The 20,911-nt window shown below is 34.4% G+C and overlaps 2 protein-coding genes across 2 annotated transcripts; both read right to left on the bottom strand.

The window, feature by feature from the left end:
- Positions 1-1,321: 1,321 nt before the first annotated feature.
- Positions 1,322-9,190, bottom strand: LOC104215273 (uncharacterized). The gene is made up of 16 exons (XM_009765033.2): positions 8,855-9,190; positions 7,082-7,180; positions 6,877-6,984; positions 6,608-6,643; positions 6,189-6,305; positions 5,924-6,007; positions 5,702-5,820; positions 5,193-5,294; positions 4,480-4,596; positions 4,325-4,390; positions 3,984-4,050; positions 3,240-3,293; positions 2,254-2,343; positions 2,055-2,081; positions 1,900-1,926; positions 1,322-1,726 (listed from the first exon to the last, which is right to left on the bottom strand). Exons 2-16 carry the CDS (start codon positions 7,124-7,126, stop codon positions 1,571-1,573), a joined length of 1,215 nt encoding a protein of 404 aa, XP_009763335.1. The 5' UTR covers positions 7,127-7,180; positions 8,855-9,190; the 3' UTR covers positions 1,322-1,570.
- Positions 9,191-19,383: 10,193 nt separating this feature from the next.
- Positions 19,384-20,700, bottom strand: LOC138884093 (uncharacterized). The gene is made up of 2 exons (XM_070164837.1): positions 20,308-20,700; positions 19,384-20,004 (listed from the first exon to the last, which is right to left on the bottom strand). Exons 1-2 carry the CDS (start codon positions 20,698-20,700, stop codon positions 19,384-19,386), a joined length of 1,014 nt encoding a protein of 337 aa, XP_070020938.1.
- Between the last annotated feature and the right edge of the window lie 211 nt (positions 20,701-20,911).

Consider the following 20,911-nt stretch of genomic DNA (forward strand, 5'->3'; position numbering starts at 1 on the left):
GATGAAAATACTAATGAAAAGAAAAACAAAAAAATAAAGATACACAAAGTAAAAAAAACAACACTAGTAATAATTTTTCTTTTTAAAAAAGATAATAATAATAATAATAATAATAATAATAATAATAATAATAATAATAATAATAATAATAATGCTCTAAATTAGAACTATGCTCTCCCACATAAATTCAGAGAAGAGATAAATTATTTGGCTTACCTACTAACCAGTGCCGGCTGAAGCATAAGGCAAGTAAAACAAGTGCTTTAGGCTCTAAAATTTCAGGGGCCCCATTTTTCAGTAGTAGTAGGTATATGAATTAAATTTTAAAAATTTGAATATTTTGAAGTAAAAAAAAAAGTATATTTTTTAATAAACTAAGAAAATAAATCTTCAAATTTTGAACAATTAGAAACGTATGAAAATATTTTTGGTTTCCTATTTAGAAGTATAAGAATTTGATATAACTAGGTGACGAGATTTTGGAAATACATTGCCTTAACGACGAAAGATATTGATGGTTTAGACTTATTTTTTGAATTAAAAGTATGCAAGAAAGCTAAAATAAGTAAAAGATAATACTCTAATCAATATACTCAATCATATAAAAAGACTTGATTCTTTTCTAAATGGTTATATTATTTATATATAATAATGTTAACTATAAAGAAGTACAATGGATTAATTTTTTTTTTATAGAAAAAATAACTTAAGGCCACTCATCAAGGTTTGGCTTTAGGCCACCGATTTTGTTAAGCCGCCTCTGCTACTCACCTTCTACTTAATCCGCAATAAACTAGTCATATTTTCGTACAAAAAAAAGAAATAAATCGTTCGACTAGCTGGCTAATCTTCTACCTAATCTCTACTTGCATGCTCTCCTATCCAGGGAAGTAAATCCTTCAATAGTAACCAGTAACAGAAATATTCGATTTCATCGTCAATCTTAGGATGTTAGATTTGGTTTTTTCCAAGTAGGATTACCCTTATAGATGATCTTTGACTATGGCAGCTGTCGTCTCGTTTGTTTTTTCATTACTTTTTTCATTGTCTTTTTTAATTGAGATGAGGCTATTTTACCTCAACGTTGTTGGGAATATAAAATTAACTTCTAACTGCAGATATAAATCTTTTCTGCCCAAAAAAAAAAAAAAAAACTTTTATGCCCTCTCAATTATCAATTTTCAAGTGTAACTTCAATATTGTGATATTTATTTTCCTCTACGTTATCAGATTCACCCATAAGACCAAGGCTCACGATTTGAAAGAAAACTTCCCTAGTCCCTACGAGACAAGAAAATGGAAATTAAAACCAACGGCAATATGAGGTCACCAACCAAGCCTAGTTACAAAAAAATGATGTACATGTAAGAGAATCGAGAGAAAAATGTTAAAGAAGAAAATTAATAAATACATTCAGCACAAAAACTAGGAGAAACTAAACCTATTCAAATAATGAACTAATCATTGATTATGGGGACTAATTTAAGAACAAACTGCAAGGTATGATGAATCTGGTAGGAACAGTTGTGATTGAATGCCCGTTGATTGAACTTCAGATAACCTGTAAACCTCATCTACGCCTAACCTTTGATTTTCTCCTTTGTTCATACCATTGCTTACGTCTCTGCCTTGTTTTAAATGGATCTGACCACTTTTTGTCCTCCTTCACAGCTCGTGCCCACCGGTCCTTGAATATTTGCAGTTCATACGTTGATTGTCTCCGAATCTGTAAAATGGGATGATAGCGGAAAATAAGCTTAGATGGAAGGCAGATTGTAATGCAGACAACAAGAGCAATGGATGCTATAGCTATACCCATGCAAAGCTTAGAAATGTCATCAAATACAAAAGATAACTGAATGGACGAAAATACAAAATTGTACAAAGCAAGACTCTCACCTCAGATCTCACGTCAACAACGTGTCTCTGTAGGTCAAAGGAAATGAGAATGAAAATCAAGGACAAGAATTAGCAAAAACATCAGCAGCAGATATATATATATATATATATTGAGAAAATCAAACTGCCGAAGCACAGAGTAGAATGGCATATACCTTCACAGACTCTTCAGGGTTTGAATCCTGCACAAAGACAAGAGTATGGTTAACGTAGGTAGATTGAAGCAAACAACACGATTATACCGTAGCTTCTATCTGTAGTAGACTGTAAGTACAGCTTATCTGATATACTTGAGAAGATTAATGAGAATCGCAAAAAATGAGCCTTTAGCCTTCAATAATGGAGGAAAAATACCTTTTTCAAAGATTGCCCACCCAAAGTTTGAATACTCTGGTGAACTACATATTCACTATCAACTACTCCCACCTTTTTGGATCGATCTCCCTACAGTATTTAAATTAAAAAAGATATAGGGCTGTTAATGAGCTCATCACTTTAAGAGAAATAATGATGAAACTATTAATAACATCCTACCATATAACCTCAGCACAAATAAAACCCAAGTAGCTTATTGTTAAACTGCAATAATAATACACTAACCCACCTCCATGGTGCTTGAAGGTGATGAACATTAGCAACATCTACATATCAAGCATCCAATCAATCTCTGCCCTAATGGCATCTAAGTCTAGAGGAAGTGGCTATGATGAAGAACAGAAGAAGTCTAAATTTTCAGTTGATATGAGAACACAAAAAGTTTAGCTATGTTAAGCAGTCGGGCTGTTTAGCTTTACTAAAATTTACGCCCCATAAAAGGAATGGCACCGGGACATCTAGTCCCAGCTATTCATCTCAGATAGCCAGCAAACGCTAGCAATTGTTGTTTCCACACTGAAAGAGCTAACATTACAAGCTAATACATAAACATCGAAAAATGTTTTGTAACACCTTAAAAAGGCAACTACCAAATTTAACGAAGAGATAAACTGATGATGTTTTTTTGAGGAGTTTGATGAATTAGGAATGATTCAAAAAAATTAAACTTGAAACAGGTCATAAAGTAATGATATTTTTGTGAGCCAGGAGTTAGATGAATTTGGAATGATTCAAGAACATTAAACTTGAAACTGCAGTTTTAGAGAGGAAAGAGAAATGTATAGCAATTTAAATTCCAGAACTCCTACAGTACACTCTAAAGCAGACAGACATGAAAACTAGTCCACCATCAGCGGAAACAAACATAAAAGCATTCACAGGGACGGATGAGAGGTCCATATTGTAAATTCACAAGTCGAAAAGAAGTAAACCAAAATTTAGCAGCCACAAAAAAGTTAACTCACCTGTGCACAATAACCAAGTTTCATGTCCATTCCCCACCCATGAACGAGATCATTCTGACAGGACAGAGCAACGATTAGAAGCTTAATTAAACAGGATGAATCAGTACGAAACCGGAAAATGAAACTAGTTAGGAGTGTGAACAAGCAGAAGCTTAATTAAACAGGATGAATCAGTACAAGACCGGAAAATGAAACTAGTTAGGAGTATGAACAAGCAGATAGTGCGTCCTGGTGAAATATCAAAAGTGCAAGTGAAAAGTAATCCAAGTACCTAGTTGAGCTTTGCTAATTTAAGTTAAAGCACGTTAACAGTATAAGAGCATTTCAACCCAAAATGAAAATAAAAATTATCATAAGATGAGAAAATACAACAATTTAAAGAAACAGTTTAAGTTCCAATACAAACAAGACATAGTCATCTCATCTCTAAGAGAACACTTCTCCTCACCCCAATAAGTAAAATGTAACATAGAACACAGGCACACACAGTTGAATTCTAATCTTTAGTTGCCAGAATTCTTAGAAGGTACCATTCATTGGGATGATCAAATAAACAAAGTAACAAAAACTCAAGCACTCAATCCAAACAATTATAGAATACTTTGCCTGCCTCTTTCAAATCAATAAATCCAAATATCAAATTTACAGTCCTATACCTGATTATGTTATAATTAAGTGTATATGTTGCTTTAATAATGGTCTAAAAGTGGTCTGACCTCAGCTCAGAGAGAAACCAAGTTCTACCTGTATCAGATGCCAAGCACAAAGCCACGCAGATCTTGAAAAGACCGGAGCCATTCCCTCCACAAATCTATAAAAGGACAGTGGAATAAACCCATTCTGTTAATGACATGGTACAGAAAATTTCTGGAAGAACTCTCATCTACTGAAGGCACTAGAGAAGTTAAATATTCTCAAAATCTTTTTTGTAGAACAAAATTGTAGGAATAGAGAGTATATAACAAAGGGTCAACTTGCCAACCACGGGTCAACTTGATCATCAACAACTGAATGCAAAAGCTCATCCTAACCAACCAATGACCAAAGGCTAATAACAGTCTGATCAATTAATTGCTTTAGCTTACCCGCTGCATGGGGGACCTTCGCTTTCGTCTGAACACTTTGTACTACCTCTAATATCGTAGACCCTTCTGCAAAAAGGATTTGTGCATCAGTATTCACCCAAAAGAGGCGGACCAAAAGGTTGAATTTGCCCGGTTGGATCACCAGACAGACGTACCTGTGGAACCTGTTTGTTCTGCTTCGTATTGTGATTCTATGGTGGATACCAGTAGAATTCGGGTCTAAAGCAGGCTGAGAAATTTCCAGTCCTTCAGATTTCACAATTTCAAGGTACCTAGATAACAAAAGGATGCAATTGAAAGAAACTTATAATTAACAAAGAGACGTATAAAAATTGGTGTTATTATGGTAAATAACAAACATCCTTCTAGGAAAACTCCCTAAAAAGGAAGCATGGTTAACAGAGTACGTTATAGAAAACACCCATTGACTTGATAATGTAAATGCAACAAACTGTAGATACTAAATGAAGCAACTGCAAATAGTTCATCTCCTAGAAGCTTGGAATGACGGGGAAACATGTCACGACTTTTGACGCCGAATGCTTGAAATAAAAGAGAACAGAAAAATATTCAGGATTATAGAAACAAAATCACTACTGATTTATGTTTAAAATGACTGCTTATTTCTTTAAAAAAGGTGTTCATAAAATCATTATTCACAATAATCCACCAGGAGTAAGTGACTTGCATCAAGTGCATATATTGAGTCAAATGATTACATCTGCTTATTTCTATAAAACAAGTTCATAGGATCATTATTCACAATACTCACCAGGAGTGAATGACTTGTATCAAATATATCTATTGGTAGATTAAAAAAAATTAAGATAAACAAAAGTCCAACAGCAAACTTGTTTAATCATCCTACCTTCCAGGATGGAAATTCTCCACGCCCAAATCTTCATCCCAAAGAAAAATGTAATCGTAGATTGAAACAACTGCAGGATGTAAAAATCTCTTTGCAAACCACCTGCATCAAATTAATGCACAACCATGCTGAGATACTATTTAGCATAAACCATACAAGCTACATGCAGAGCTCCTCAGCAAGAAAACTTTGCATAAAAAAGGAGGCCATATTAGGTCCTTAAAGAACAATATGTCATCATTTGTTCAGCAAAGGGTCGCAGGGTTTCATGGATGGTTATTATGATGCAGGCTAATTTCCAGCAACTTTTTTGGATTAGTAAACAATAAGCTTTATATTAATGAACAGCACATCCTAATTTCAAGCAACTAATGGACAAAGTATTACTCTGCTTTCACTGAAATCACACTGCACGTCAGTTGAACGGCACTTCTAAATCACGCCAAAATTGCAAGTCAAGGTGCGTAAAATTTTCTAATCCATGATAAAATATAGAGTGTGTTTCTTACCATTTCGTCTGATTGTGAGCAACAATATGAATGGCATCTTTACTCCATTGGAGGTCCTCCCACCCATCAACATTACCATCATAGTGGAATAGAATGACAGTAAAATTCTCTGAAAGAAACTGAATATCACAAAATTAGGCTACAGATAAAAATAAGGTAGTGAAGTCAGAAATTACTAAAAACAGAACTGTTGTCGTAAGAAACTTAAATTAGATGTTATACCTTTTGGACAAGAGCGTCAACATTGCTCTTCTGATTAATGCCAACTGGAACTGCCAACAAGTTATGGCAGCTAGAATTGCTAGCCTGAAAATGGAGACATAACATTGCCACAAATTAGATGCACGCAGCCTGGAGGAAAGAGTGATAGACAACCCAGCGAGGGGAAGAGATGGTCTAATATCTTGGATAAGCATGGTAACAAATAACATATCAGCATCAAAAGACGGTTGCTCTATTTTTTTAGAGTTAAAGGGTAGAGTAAGACCTTTGCCTTTGACTTCGAACTACTTGTTGACCACAGAGGCTTTAACTCAAGATCTGATCTTGCTTGGATAATACCACGAGGCAAACTGTTCAAACTTCTCATATCCAAACTAGGGTCCTGGTTGAAAGAATAAATGGCATCCAAGTGACATGAGAATTTTATATGGGCAAGCTAGTTCACACAAAAGCCAGAAAGTTCTATTTTAGGTGCTGAACCTAAGCAGATCATGCTGAGGACACTCTACCGCTTATAGCGCCCCGTTGCTTTTTTATGTTCAGCATCGGTCAATTTAGATAGCAAGAAATGCCATTGATGAATTAAAATTTTTGGCTTCGAAAAGCCAATCCTATTGCCTCTACCTTGTGCTGTAAGGTATAGAAAGCTAGAAAATTTTAAGTACGAAACAAAAACATAACTACCTGCGAAGAATAAAATGGATCCAACCTCGACTCTATCTGAAAAGGTAAACAGGGAAGAGAAAATGTTCATCAGCAAAACTGTATCAAGGTTCAGGTAAAGCAGAATTAGAAGGTCAAAATAGAAACTTAAATGCCAAAAATGTATCAGCCAGCTTCTCCGTATTACCTAAAAGGAAACATATCTCTTATTCTTTCACATTCAACAGTTTAAATATCAAAAACAGAAGTAGCAAATGTTAGCAAATCAATACAAGTACAAGCACTCATACCTCTGTTTGTTGATACTGATAATTAGTGGTCCTATATACAATAAACAACATAACTATACAGATGATCCCCATAAATGGTAGCTGTCTCATCTTTACTCCACATGCTCCCTGCGATTTTTTTACAAGTTACATATAATAAACATATGCATTATTTGCCCAGATAATCAGGTCATTAGTAATTCCTAACCACAATGCATTAACATACCCCATCAAGGAACACACTCCTCTTCTTCATCAGAAGCACTGCCATAAATTAAATGCCTGTTGAGGGCGAATATAAAATCGAAAAAGCTCTCATTGTAAGCTGCACCAAAAACACACTTATGAACGACTAATGTTAACAAAGAATCTACTCAAAATATAGACATTGACAATTATATCCTTTCTTCAATCCATAAGCTGATAAACATTGTTTCTAGTACAGGATCTCCAAAGGAACTCCCAATCTAGCAAACAACGTACAGAAGGAAAAGAATGTTGTGCTAGCTATTAGTTTGATCACAACTGGAATACTAGATGATTTCTTAGCCGAGGGTCTATCGGAAACAACCTCTCTGCCCTTCCAGAGTAAGGGGTAAGGTTGCGTATATCCTACCCTCCCCAGACCCCAATTGTGGGATTATATTGGGTTGTTGTTGTTGGAATACTAGATGATATTAAAATCTGCATAAGATGGCCTAGTAGCTCTCCTCACTCAGCCTATTTAACCTGCTATCAAAGCACATAAATCTCTAAACAATCTTTTTTATGGTACCTTTTATGGACAGAAACCAAAAAGGGTCTAGCCACCAACATTCTAAAACCTGAACAGGTCATAAGATGACGAGTAACCCACACAAGTACATAATCAAGACTCAGGATGCGATATATGCCGTGAAATGACAGGTCATTTTGCATTCTAGGGACCCTACTGGTTGCTTGGCATGGCCTAGCGGTGAATGACGTGGGTGAAAACTATGGGAGACCAGCAATTAGGGGAATGAAGTAGGTCAAAACTATGGGACAACCAGCAAAGATAAAAAGGCTAGGTAACTTCTTTCCATCTGTGTAAGCGTGGGTGGATAAATTTACCGGGTGGAAGATAGCATGTGGAATAATCGAGGTGTCGAAATTGGCGCGTACACCACCGTTATCAACAAAAACAAAGTAGTTGCAAGTTCAGACAGTAGCCAACTATTACCAGGCAAATCATTCACTCCCTCCATCCAACCCCACCCACAAACCGACTGAAAAAAGAAAAAGAAAATCTTTTTTAAAAGAGGTTGTGTTGTCAATTGGTAAGATGTCTAACTTGCATATAATAGAGAATATGACACTAAAGTGACACGCAGGAGTTTTGCAAATTTGACAAACTCCACTAGCAGTTGCCACCTTGTTTGATTTTCATGTATGCCACAATTTCTCTGAACAACAATTGTAGTTCACATCAAGACTCCCCTAAAAAGGTCCAACCGACAACTTGAAGTTTCAAACTAACAAATAGGAATTGTTCTACATTTATCTATGATTGAACCAGAAAAAAAAGAAGAAACATCAGTCTTTCTACAAAAAGATTATTATAATTGACAGTATCGTAATTCCAAATAAAAATAGAAGAAAAGACGGTGAAATTCCTAACACTCTACTTTTTTTCTACGTTTTACAAATAAAATCACGACCCCATAACGAATTCAAAGTATTAGTGAAAGAAACTGATGTTTTCAACAGGATCCAAAAAAATAAAAGGAATTCAGAAAAACAGGGGAGAAAATTAAATGAACAGGAAAACGTTACTTGGACAAATTTGTTTTCAAGATTACAACACTGAAACATTAAATGCATACTTAAATAACAATTAATTAAGCATACACTAACATCAATACAACTAAAAAGCTAATAAATCTGATCAGCTCACGCAACACCACCATGGGCTTAATTGTAATTGCACAACAACCTCCATGGCAGCACCAAAAACCAAGAAAAAGATTGAAAAACATACCTCAGGCTCAGGAACTGAAAACCCAACAAAGGGTTTGAACCAAAAAAACAGCTTCAGATTCTTGAAAGTGAAAAAGGAGTAAACTTTAAAGAACCAAGTTCAGTATTTGTCGCAAAACAGAATATTAGGGACAAAAGCTATATGTATGTATAGGTAAGCAGTAGCTATGGAGAGAAGGGAACACAAGGGTGGCCGGTGGCAGTAGGTATGGGGGTATAGGGTGGAGGGGGTGGGGTTAAAGGAGAAAGGAAAGAGTCTTATAGAGAGAGCCGATATTGTCGGAGAGTACCTCGTTTTAAGGAGGGTCTTTCCTTTGCTGTGTTCTACTACTACTGGAATAATGCACCTGTAATCACCTCCTTTTTCCTTTTATTCCTACTTTCTTTTCCTGTTATACTTTATTAGTCTTTAATTAAAATATGCAGAAATTGTTACTGTACATTGTACTATTAAATTACATAAATAATAAAATATTGTTGGTATGTTGTTTGCTAAAGTGATTTGTGCGTATGTGTCCTCGGAATATCGACAACGTATAGAGGTAGTACACATGTACAATTGTAGATCCCATTATGATACTCGAGTATATATAGACCTTTGTTTATTTTTAATTTGGGTACATCATTATGATTCATATACACTTTCTCTTTGTTTTTAAAAATCTTTTTGTTCTTTTAATTGGAGTGAGTTTTCTTTTTCCTTTTTGTTGAAGGAAGTAGTGTCAATGCGGTGTTAGGAGTCACTTGTTTTATAGATTAGTTATATACAAATTATAGAGTTTATCTTTTATATACTAACGAAATTCTTACATTAACAAATAACTTAACAATAATTATATCAAATAATAATCATTCAGTAAAAGTGAAACATGATAATTATTACGCCAAGTTAAAATACGTAAATAGCTTTAGGTTTCAGTAAATATAAATTTCAAACTTTTAATATAGTTATTATTATTATTAGAAAATTAATATATACTTATAGTTAATACGGATATTAGTTATTTCATATTGCTTATGGTACACGATAACACCTAAGTTGAGGTATAAATTATACAAGTATTATTAGTTATGACTTTAGGAAATGCGAAATCTTTCTCTTTTGTTTCATGGAGAGATCAATTGTAATTATTATGTTTAAATTAAGAGCATATCTAACTAAGCTGCTTAATTCATATATGTTTTAGTGGTAAAAAAATAAAAATGACGCTAATCTAGTTGATGCATGACAAAAATCTATTTTAATTGATTACTCATGCCAGATATAGAAATAAATTGATCTCATCGCTAACACATTTTGACCATAACCAAAAGAAAAGGGGGATAAATGATACCATAATTTTATACTGAATTTATGTTTTCTACTAATCCCTCCAACAAAACGACCCTTTAGTTAGCGTTTGCGTTTTGAAAAATTTGATTTCGGTGAAATTTGATTTGAAGATGAAAATATATTTGGGCATAAGTTGTTAAAACATGTTTCACTTTTTTTTAAAAAAAACATGAAACATGACTTATACCCATAAGTTCTAAAAATTATCACAATTATCCAATGGAACCTTTATCAATAACATTCATTATATTATCGCAAACCATAGTCCTGAACATAAATAAATTTGGTACAAAATTATTATTTTTATAATGAACTACATAATACACTATCAGATGACTGAGAAGACAAAGCAGCATTGTTGCAAAATAATAAATGGTGCGCTCTTTTATCAAATACAAAAGTTTGGGGCAATTTTTAAAAAATATAGTAGTGCTATTTTGGGCCAAAATCAGCTCTTGATGTGGTTTTGGGATTTGAATTTTAGGTTTTGGGAATTTGCCAAAATGTAAATAAAATCTATGACCAAACATGTATTTGCCAAAAAAATATAGTATATATATATATATATATATATATATATAATATTGACAAAATCTATGACCAAACGGGTCTACAGTGGTGTTATATAATTTTTTCATAATTTTCCTCTTTGGTTCTATTTGCGTGATAGTGTTACATAGACTAATTTCACCTTAATTTTTTCTTTTTCGGATTATATCTAATCAATTGACATCTATAAGACATATACGTGCGTATTAGGACACAATGGAAATACATACACACGCCCATACATAGCATCTTAGACATTATAATGAAATTAGGGGTGTAAATGGATATTTAAAAATCGATTAAATCGACCGAACCGTACCGTACCGAATCGAACCGATTTTTAGTTTTTTTTTTTAATAAAACCGTAGGTTTTTATATAAATCTATAACCGTACCGATAATTAGGGTAGGTTTTTTATTTTATGAAAATAAACCGAAAAAAATATCGAACCGTACCGAATAAATTTGTATGTGAAAAATATATTTATATATTAAGTTTAAAAATAATAAATTATTAAATTTTCCTTGTGTCTTAGAATTATGAAAACAATTACAAGCCAAAAAGTAATAAAATTAAAATTATAATTTCCAAACCTATTATGCTATCCCATTGAAACTAAATTATTTTCAGCATATTCACTAGCAAGACATAATGTATTTGTAGCGATTATGAGTAGCAAACTACGATATATTGACTATGTTTTCTTTCGTATGATTTAGATTTATCTTTTTGAATATTTAATCTTCTATAGACTTTATTCTTGAGTATCAGTCTCATCTTGGTTAATATCTTTCCACTTGAGTGATTTATATTTTCTATATATTAATTTGTTTAATTTCTTTTACGTTGTTGTAGAGTAGTTGATGGATCTATATTCTAGCCATCTTTCATATTTTCTTAATTCATCACCCTTTAAAATGTAAAAATATCCAGAGAGTTTTGCTAAGTCCTATAAAAGTACGTATGTTATTCCATTCTACTTTTACTAGTGACTTTTACATGACATATAAAAAAAATCGAAAATTAATCGAATCGTACCGATACCGAAGAGAAACCGATATGATTCGGACGGTTTCAAAAAATCTAATTTTGGTTATATTTAATAGAATAACCAAAAAATTGGTATGGTACAAAATTTACAAAATAACCGTCCGAACCGAACCAATGACACCTCTAAATGAAATAATCTAAAAAAATTGTGACAGGGGCAAATTAAATGTTAGTTGTGGTTAGGAAAAGTGTGTTCAGTAATTGTTTGTCTTAGAGGGGGCTGAGATTCAATATTTGTTGAAGTATGCGAAAAGATTATGTTTGTATTAAAATTTTAACATCAATTTAAACTTAATAACTTTAGCAGTATAAGTAATGTAATTATCTAAATACTAATTTGGGAAGTAACATTAGTATGTTTTGCAAATTGGGACCGGTCATGAACTCAAAATATTCCTGCATTATTAATGAGTGTTGATTAGGGCTTTTGAAAATACGCCTTAATGGCCAATGATGGGTGATTTTGCTAGAATAAGCAATAATGAAATCATTCTTTTAGTAAATGATACAAAGAAGGATAGTGACATTGATCCACAAGAAGCTCAGCAAATTCTTAAACTATATAGTGTTAGATGATGGGAAAAAGACTGAAGGAAGGAGACAAATAATTGAGGCAAATTTAGCTCTCGGGCGAGCTAGAACATGGGTGAAGGCTATCAATCTAATTTCATAACTAGTTGGTATGTTCGAATAATAAAAAGCAAGTTCTCTTCAAAATTAGTTAGAAGTCTAGATTAACTTTATTAATTGAACTTAGTTAAATAGAAACTCAACGTTTATCTGCGGACATTTACTTTAAAAAAATTATTTTGCAAAGTATTGTAGCATAATTTTCCTTATATAAACATCCTTAACTAGGGATTTTCTTATTAACTCAATTAAGTACCAAACTTGCCCGGTTAAGGTTTACTCGGAAAAAAGATTCTTTTTTGGTTGAAAAGTGCAGTTGTGAAAAACCTTTTGAAAACACTCACATAATTTTATAAAAAAAATACCTGTATACTTCGAAATTTGTTTTTGTTTGCCAATACCAAATTTTGCCTATTAAATATTTTATAAAATATTTCTGGAAATTTGTGCGAATCGCATTAGTGTTTGTCGGTGTATACTTTCGTGATCTAATGGGGGCCAAACCAACAGATTGCTGCGTTTTTAGGTCATCTATTTAGTATTCGGTAATCTCGCACAGTTAGGGGTGGTTTGGTAGGATGTATAAGAATAATGTGGAATAAGGTATATTAGTAATGTATGTATTAGTAATGCAAGTATTAGTTGTACATATATTATTTCTTATCTATTGTTTGGTGTGGTGTATTAAAATTATAATGCATTGCATAATTTTTAAGAAAAATAGTTGTTTACAAAAATGTCCTCCATATTCTCTCGCTTTAAAGGACTTTAAGGACAATTTTGTCTTTAAACATACTAATGCATGCATTAATAGCCTTGGTATTACTAATGTCATGGTTTTCTATGCATTACTAATGCATAGGATAATACCAAGTATGATGTATAACTAATACAAGTATTAGTTATACACATGTTGAAAAAATATACCAAGCAAGGTATTAATAATGCATAGAGATAATGTTTGCATTATTTTTTCTAATACCTCCTACCAAACGACCCCTTAGTATTAATAATACTATAATCAAGATTAAATTACAGTAAACACCTTATAATATAACTCAAACACATATGAGTCATAACATAATAAAATAAATCTTCTTTATATAGTGTGTGTCACACCCCTTTTTTTTACCAACTTCACTATCCCTCTTAAAAATATTAAAAAAGATTTCGCAAAGCTCAAAAGGATTTTCAATTAGAAAGTGACAAAAATTGTGTTCAAAAGGATTAACTCAGAGTCACCACCTGACATTTGATTTCGGTGTGCCAGGTTACCGTTTTGTAAAAATGATTTTTCCTTTTTAAACACTTTGGACTCCAAAACTAAGTCTATACCAGAGATTTGGGTAAGGGGGTTCATTTGACTTGGGGAGAAGGTGTTAGACACTCCCCTAGTCCCGTAACTAGTACGGTTGCATACTTGATCAAGTTGGCTTCTAAAAATATTCAATTGAGGTAGAAAGCACAAAAAGGGAAAATAAACACACAAGAGGCTCGAGGTCGTCCCCACCTAAATAAAAGAAAAAGAAAAATGAAAATAAAGTAAAAATACTATAAATTCTACTATCGATCTCCAAATACAAATTCTTTGAAGCATACCCCGAAATAAAATATATACAAATCCTTCGGGGCATTCCTCGGATAAATTTAACTAAGGGAACGATCTCTCGCCTCGAAACGAACAAAATCCTAAGGCTTGCCTACCCAAGTGTGGTCGGCCTAAGCATGCTTCTAACGGACAATGTAATAGAAGTAAAATAAGTAAAACTAAAGAGATAAAAATTAACTTTAAGCCCACTTCCTTTTAACCGGCCATCTCCATTCCTATACAACAAATAAAGAAGTTACTGCTAACCGAACAAGTAGGCAGCATAAGCATTCAAACAATGAAAGCACTTAAAGCAAATGAGAATTGCAACAGAGAATTCTAATAAAGCAATACTATTTAACTCAGGAAGACTCTTAATATAATTGACGAGACTTCCTAATCCCTTAACTCTTTGCAAGTTGTTTATTTACAAAAGAGCTTTCAATCATGACTTGAACCACAGAAACATTCCAAGTATCCAAACACAATATTAAAGCTTTTAAAACTACTGTGAAACTAAAACTAAGGACGAAAATCTACAACTAGGTTAACCTCTCCTGCCCCGAACATTTAAAGATCACAAACATATACATAATTCAACTCAGTGAACTAATTTACATAGATTTTAAACACTTAACCAAGAGAGAGTTGTGAACCACATGAATCCATTTGCCATGATGGTGAACTTGAAGTCCTTTGAATGAAATTACAAAATCTAACACCAAATAATCCACAGGTTCGAACTATTTGAGCTTTCTAAGTGACGTAACTTTAATCTGCTTTTACTTCTCGTATTTTCCATACATATATACTTTTTCACTAAATTCAAATCATAGGATAAAGGAAACTTCCATGACCAGAATATGAATTGTGCTAATTTACTAATAACATGAAATAAGTTTCAACAGTAATCGAGTCTAACCTCATTAGAATTGTCATATCTCATCCCAAGGTTTACCATTTTTAGCAGATTTAATCTTCAAATCAAGATATCCGTTCAACTTACCATATTAGATCCTTATAAAAGACTTCTAGTAGTGACTGAGCCATTCAAATTTGCAAACTAGCGCACACTTTCAACCTCATTTTGACTAGAAAAAGTAGCAGAAAAGATTTAAGCGAGAACAAACTAATTAACATGATCATCACCAAAGAAAAACACAATTCACAACAGAAACAAAAGAAAGGAATAGAAGTGAACCTGTTAAGCTGAAATCTTTCTAAATAACAATGGAAAAATTAGCAAATACACACTCCTCGAATCGAAAGAAAATCCGACGAGAAACAACAAGCAAAATCGAACGACGGAACCAGAACTCGAACGACGAACACGACTCCGACCTCGAACAAATTCGAATGGCGAACGAATCTTGGCTCAACCAACCTCCATGTTGAAACCGAAACCAAAAGAAGAAACTAAAATATTTTTTGGGATATTTTCTGATTTTTTAAAATGGAGACAAGTTGAAACAAAAATCTAAACTCAAACTATTTTTTGTATTTTTGTTTTTCTGGAATTTGAACTCAACTGAAAAGGGACCAAAATGAGAAGAAAAGAAGAAACTCCCTCTTAGAACCCAAATTTCTTTCCAAACCCTTTTCTCCAAATTCTCTCCCCCAAATTTCTGTCCAAAAAACCTCAAATATATATAGCACCCCTAGAAGCTTCCTCCTCCTCTCCAAGAAATCTTGTGTGGCCCCAATAAGATCCGAAAATCCCATTTTTAACAAAAATCAGAAATGGAAGTCTTGGATCAAAATTTTAATCCAACGACTCCCATTTTCCAATATTTATCTCAAGGATTCGGATTTTTTGTTTAAACAAAAGAAATAAAGAATAAATCCGCGTGAATCGAATTGAAATGATGAGATTTGATACGATTTGAGTGACGTGGAAGAAGGAGAGGAGAGTAGGGGGGACCAGTGAGTGAACTTGCCGGGTTTGGTGAGTTTTCCGGTGAGTTTGGGTAGCTTAGAGTCGGGCAGAAGCTTGAGGGGTGGGGATGTGCCGTTTGGGTGTTCTTCATTAGGGTTAGGGTTTGATAAAAATGATATTTATATGGGGTGAGGGACTGACTGATGGCCATCGGATTAAAATTTATTGACGGCTGAGATTTAATGGAGAGGCGGGGCAGGTTGGACGGGTATTTGGGGCGGGTCAGTCCGGTTAAAAGTGAAGAGGAATGGGCTGCCCCTATTTTGGGCTCAATCTTGGCCGAAATTGGGCCTCAAATTTGGACTATAACCCTTTAAATCCATCAATTTAATAAACTTAAACCTTTTCTTTATAAAAATGATTTAAAATTAATTCTAACTAATTAAAATAAACTACATCATACTATAAAATGATATATATATATATATATATATATATATATATATATATCATTTTTATATAAATTATTATATTCAAAATAAAAGTGAAAATCATGGTAAAAACAAAAATATATTTCCATAAAAATATTAATAACCTAAACTAAATAGGATAAGATAGAACATGAAACTATTTTTTGTATTTTTTCCAATTTTTGTGCCTTAAAAATAGAATTAAAATTAGTAATAAAGTAAAATCCTATAGAAATAAACCCAAAAAAAATACTAGAACTATTAAAGGTGATTCTAATGCGTGGGTCAAAAATTACATGTCTACAACTGGCCCTCTTTGACGGGAAACACAAAGTGTTTTCAAACAAAGAACAACAAGACATGTTTTTTGACCCGACCCTTATTTAGATTGACAAAAATTAAAGAAAAGAGAATGTGATCGAGCCCTGGAGTATACCGAGGTGGAGAGCCGAGTGAAGTGCCGTCGAGGTTCCGGTCCGCGGTTCTTGCCATTACAAAGAAAATAAAAGGAAAAATTACAACAAAGGTAAAAGAAAAATACAAGATCCTATCTACTTCTTGTCCTGAATCTTCCTTGAATCTCTACTTGATATTCAACATGAGACTGAAAAGTGGACCCTGTTCTTCAGGCGGGCTCCTGATGCTCCTTGAATTTGCGAATTGAAAGTAACTCTGAAATGAATTCCCTTGTTCTCCAGGTGGGTGCCTGATTGCCAAAACTTGAAATGTATTCCCTTGTTCTCCAGGTGGGCGCCTAATATTACAACAAAACAGACAAAACAAAAGAAATTTTCTGCCCCAGTTTGGAATCTGGGCACATCTGTGAGTGTTAATCGAATCATGTTACCTAAAGAGCTCTAAGAATTTAAAAGCTAAATCACATTATCCAGAAGGGTCCTGAGAACTTTTTAAAATTAAATCTCATTATCCAGGAGGGTCTTGAAAACTTCTAAAATTAAATCTCATTATCCAGGGGGGTCCTTAAAACTTGAAAACTAAATTCCATTATCCAAGAGGGTCCTGAGAACTTTTAAAATTAGATCTCATTATCCAGGAGGGTTCTGAAAATTTTAAATTAAATCTCATTATCCATGACGATCTTGAAAACTTTTAAAATTAGATCCCATTATTCAGGAGGGTCCTGAAAATTTTAAATTAAATCCCATTATCCAGGAGGATCCTGATTTTTTTAAAAAAATTAAATCCCATTATCCAGGAGGGTTCTGAAAATTTTAAATTAAATCCCATTATCATGGAGGATCCTGAGAATTTTTAAATTATATCCCATTATCCAGAAGGGTCCTAAAAATTTTAAATTAAATCCCATTATCCAGGAGGGTCCTGAAATTTTTTAAATCCCATTATCCAGGAGGATCCTAAAAAGCCTAGAATGAACTTTCTTGAACCATGCTCTCTTCTTGGAGGATTCTGAACAGAATTTCTTGCCCCTGAACCATGCCTTCTTCATGGGAGGGTCCCTGTGGATTAACAAATTTTCTTGCCCCTGTTTCATACAAATAAAATTTTGTTAGTTTAAAAATATGGTGGTTAGTTTGTGGCATCATTGCTGAGTGTCTGCTTCTGCCACTACCATGCCTCATTCTGATTAGCTGCTTCGGGCCAACAAGGAATTGTTTAACCTTTTGATTGGAACTGGACCAAAAAACCTCTAAATGACCTGAATCTCTCACACTCACTTGTTGCATTGAGCTTTCATTCTGAAAGTTGTTGAATCCTTGTATTTTCTCAAAATTCAAGATTCACTTGATTGCCTGAACCTCAGTTATCACCATACTGCTTATTCTAAATCATGTCAATTGTGATATGCCTGGCCGAACTCCGCTTTGTGCAATTTAGAAGCTGGTAGTAGGCTTTGGAATCCTTTCCTGCTTGTTCAACAAGGTCTAACTCGAAAAAGACTCATAAAGATAGATTCAAAGAGCACAGTGAAATGATTTTTGGCAGAAGGAACAAAGGAAAATTTTGAACACAGATGACTATGTGAAGAATAATGGGAAAAGGAGACTTATCTGAGTGAAGCGGCTAGCTCCAATGATCATGACATGCATTTCGGATTGATAAGCCTAATCCGTCCCACCAATCATATTTTCAGTTCATGTCGTGTCTTCATACCTCAAAAATCGGGATTTCACCGATCCAACTTCTCTGTAAAGCCATGAACCTCATTCGACTTGTAGTGCCACGAAGGGTTTTCACCAACAAGCCTCTCTTATTTGTTCATCTCTCAACTCACCATCGCCTTACGGTGCCCGCGAGGGTTTTCACCAATAAGACTTTCTCATTTTAAATTTTGTCTCAGTTCACCATCGCCTTACGGTGCCTGTGAGGGTTTTCACCAATAAGACTCTCTCATTTTATTCATTTTTCCTTTGTGCCCATGAACAAAGTGTTACCCATGATGTAAATCATACCTCTATCTCGCTTGACCTGACATCCTCAAAAATTGATCGAAAGGTTTTTCTTTGGACCGTAATGTAGGCTTTTGGACGGGGTTAGAAATAAAGGGTGGCATGAAGGCTCAAAATAATTTAAGATGAAGAGGGTCAAAATTACAACTTTTGGATTCAGATCTTTTCAAAACCAAAATTTCTGCCCAGTTACTCTAGGTCTGGGGAATTTTTTATTTTTCTTTTGATGAGACCGAACCGTAAGGCTGCCTACGTATCCTTAAAAGAAATCAGGTCGAACGTAGTTCAAAAGAAAGTTGTTTGTTTTTGTTCCTTTTCTTTTCTTTTCTTTTCTTTTTTTTGCTTCTTTTTTCTTTTTTCTCCTTTTTTTCTTCTTCTTTTTTTCTTTTTTTTCCTTCTTTTTCATTTTTCTTATTTTCACTCATTCATCATCATTTTTTTCTTTCTCTACTTCTGCTACTGATTCCAAAAGAGGGGTATGAAAGAAAATAGATAAGGCTCAAAAGGGATAGCAAAGGATGAAAGCGTTCAGGTAGTGGAACAAAATCGTCATTTCAACTTTGAACATGCCAAGTACAAAATACAATTGAAGGTCAGCAAAGAAATCATATATAGTACCTCTTAACTGCATCAGAATTGATAGCCATATCTACACATTTGCCTTCTATGTCTGTCAAATACAAAGCTCCGTTGGGCAACACTCTTGTCACTATGAACGACCCCGGCCAGTTTGGGGCGATTTTGCCTTTAGCTTCCACCTGATGAGGAAGGACGCGTTTCAATACCATCTGGCCCACTTCAAATTTCTGAGGACGCACCTTCTTGTTGTATGCTCTTGCCAGTCTCTTTTGATAGAATTGGCCATGACATACTGCAGCCAATCTTTTCTCATCAATCAAACTCAACTGCTCTAGCCGGGTTTTGACCCACTCATCATCATCAATTTCAGCTTCTGCAACGATCCGAAGGGATGAAATCTCAACTTCTGCAGGTATAACTGCCTTAGTTCCATATACCAACAAATAAGGAGTTGCACCTACTGAAGTGCGAACAGTAGTGCGATAACCCAGTAAGGCAAAAGGCAGCTTTTGATGCCATTGTCTAGAACCTTGAACCATCTTACGAAGCATCTTCTTTATGTTCTTGTTGGCAGCCTCAACAGCTCCATTTGCCTTGGGGCGATATGGAGTGGAGTTTCGATGTATAATCTTGAACTGTTGGCATACCTGTTTCATCAAATGACTGTTGAGGTTGGCAGCACTGTCTGTGATGATCACCTTGGGAATTCCAAACCAACAAATGATATTTGAATGAACAAAATCCACCACTGCATTCTTAGTTACGGACTTGAAAGTTACAGCTTCGACCCACTTGGTAAACTAATCAATGGCCACCAGAATAAACCTATGCCCGTTCGATGCTGCCAGCTCAATTGGTCCAATGACATCTATGCCCCAAGCAACAAAGGGCCAAGGTACAGACATTGTGTGTAACTCAGATGGGGGAGAATGAATCAAATCACCGTGTACCTGGCATTGATGACACTTGCGAACAAAACTGATACAATCACATTCCATGGCGAGCCAATAATAACCTGCTCGAAGTATCTTCTTTGCCAACACGTACCCATTCATATGCGGCCCACAAACTCCAGAATGCACCTCGGCCATGATAGTTGAAGATTCTTTAGCATCTATGCACCTCAACAGTCCCAAATCTGGAGTCCTCTTGTACAAGATTCCCCCACTCAGGAAAAATCCACTAGCCAGATGCCGGATGTTTCTCTTTTGATCACCTATGGCATGTGCCGGATATACCCCTGACTTGATGTATTCCTTGATATCATGGAACCAAGGTTCGTCATCTATTTCCTCTTCCACCACATTACAATAAGCATGTTGATCACAAACTTGGATATGCATGGGGTCGTCTTAAGCCTTGTCCGGATGATGTAACATTGATACTAGAGTAGCCAAGGCATCAACAATTTCATTATGAACTCTGGGAATATGTCTGAATTCTACTAACCTGAATCATTGACAAAGGTCATGCAGACACTGTCGGTAAGGTATAAGCTTCAAGTCCCGAGTCTCCCATTCTCCTTGAATCTGATTAACCAACAAACTGAATCTC

The sequence above is a fragment of the Nicotiana sylvestris genome, chromosome 2 (assembly GCF_000393655.2).
Source record: "Nicotiana sylvestris chromosome 2, ASM39365v2, whole genome shotgun sequence".
NCBI lineage: Eukaryota > Viridiplantae > Streptophyta > Magnoliopsida > Solanales > Solanaceae > Nicotiana > Nicotiana sylvestris.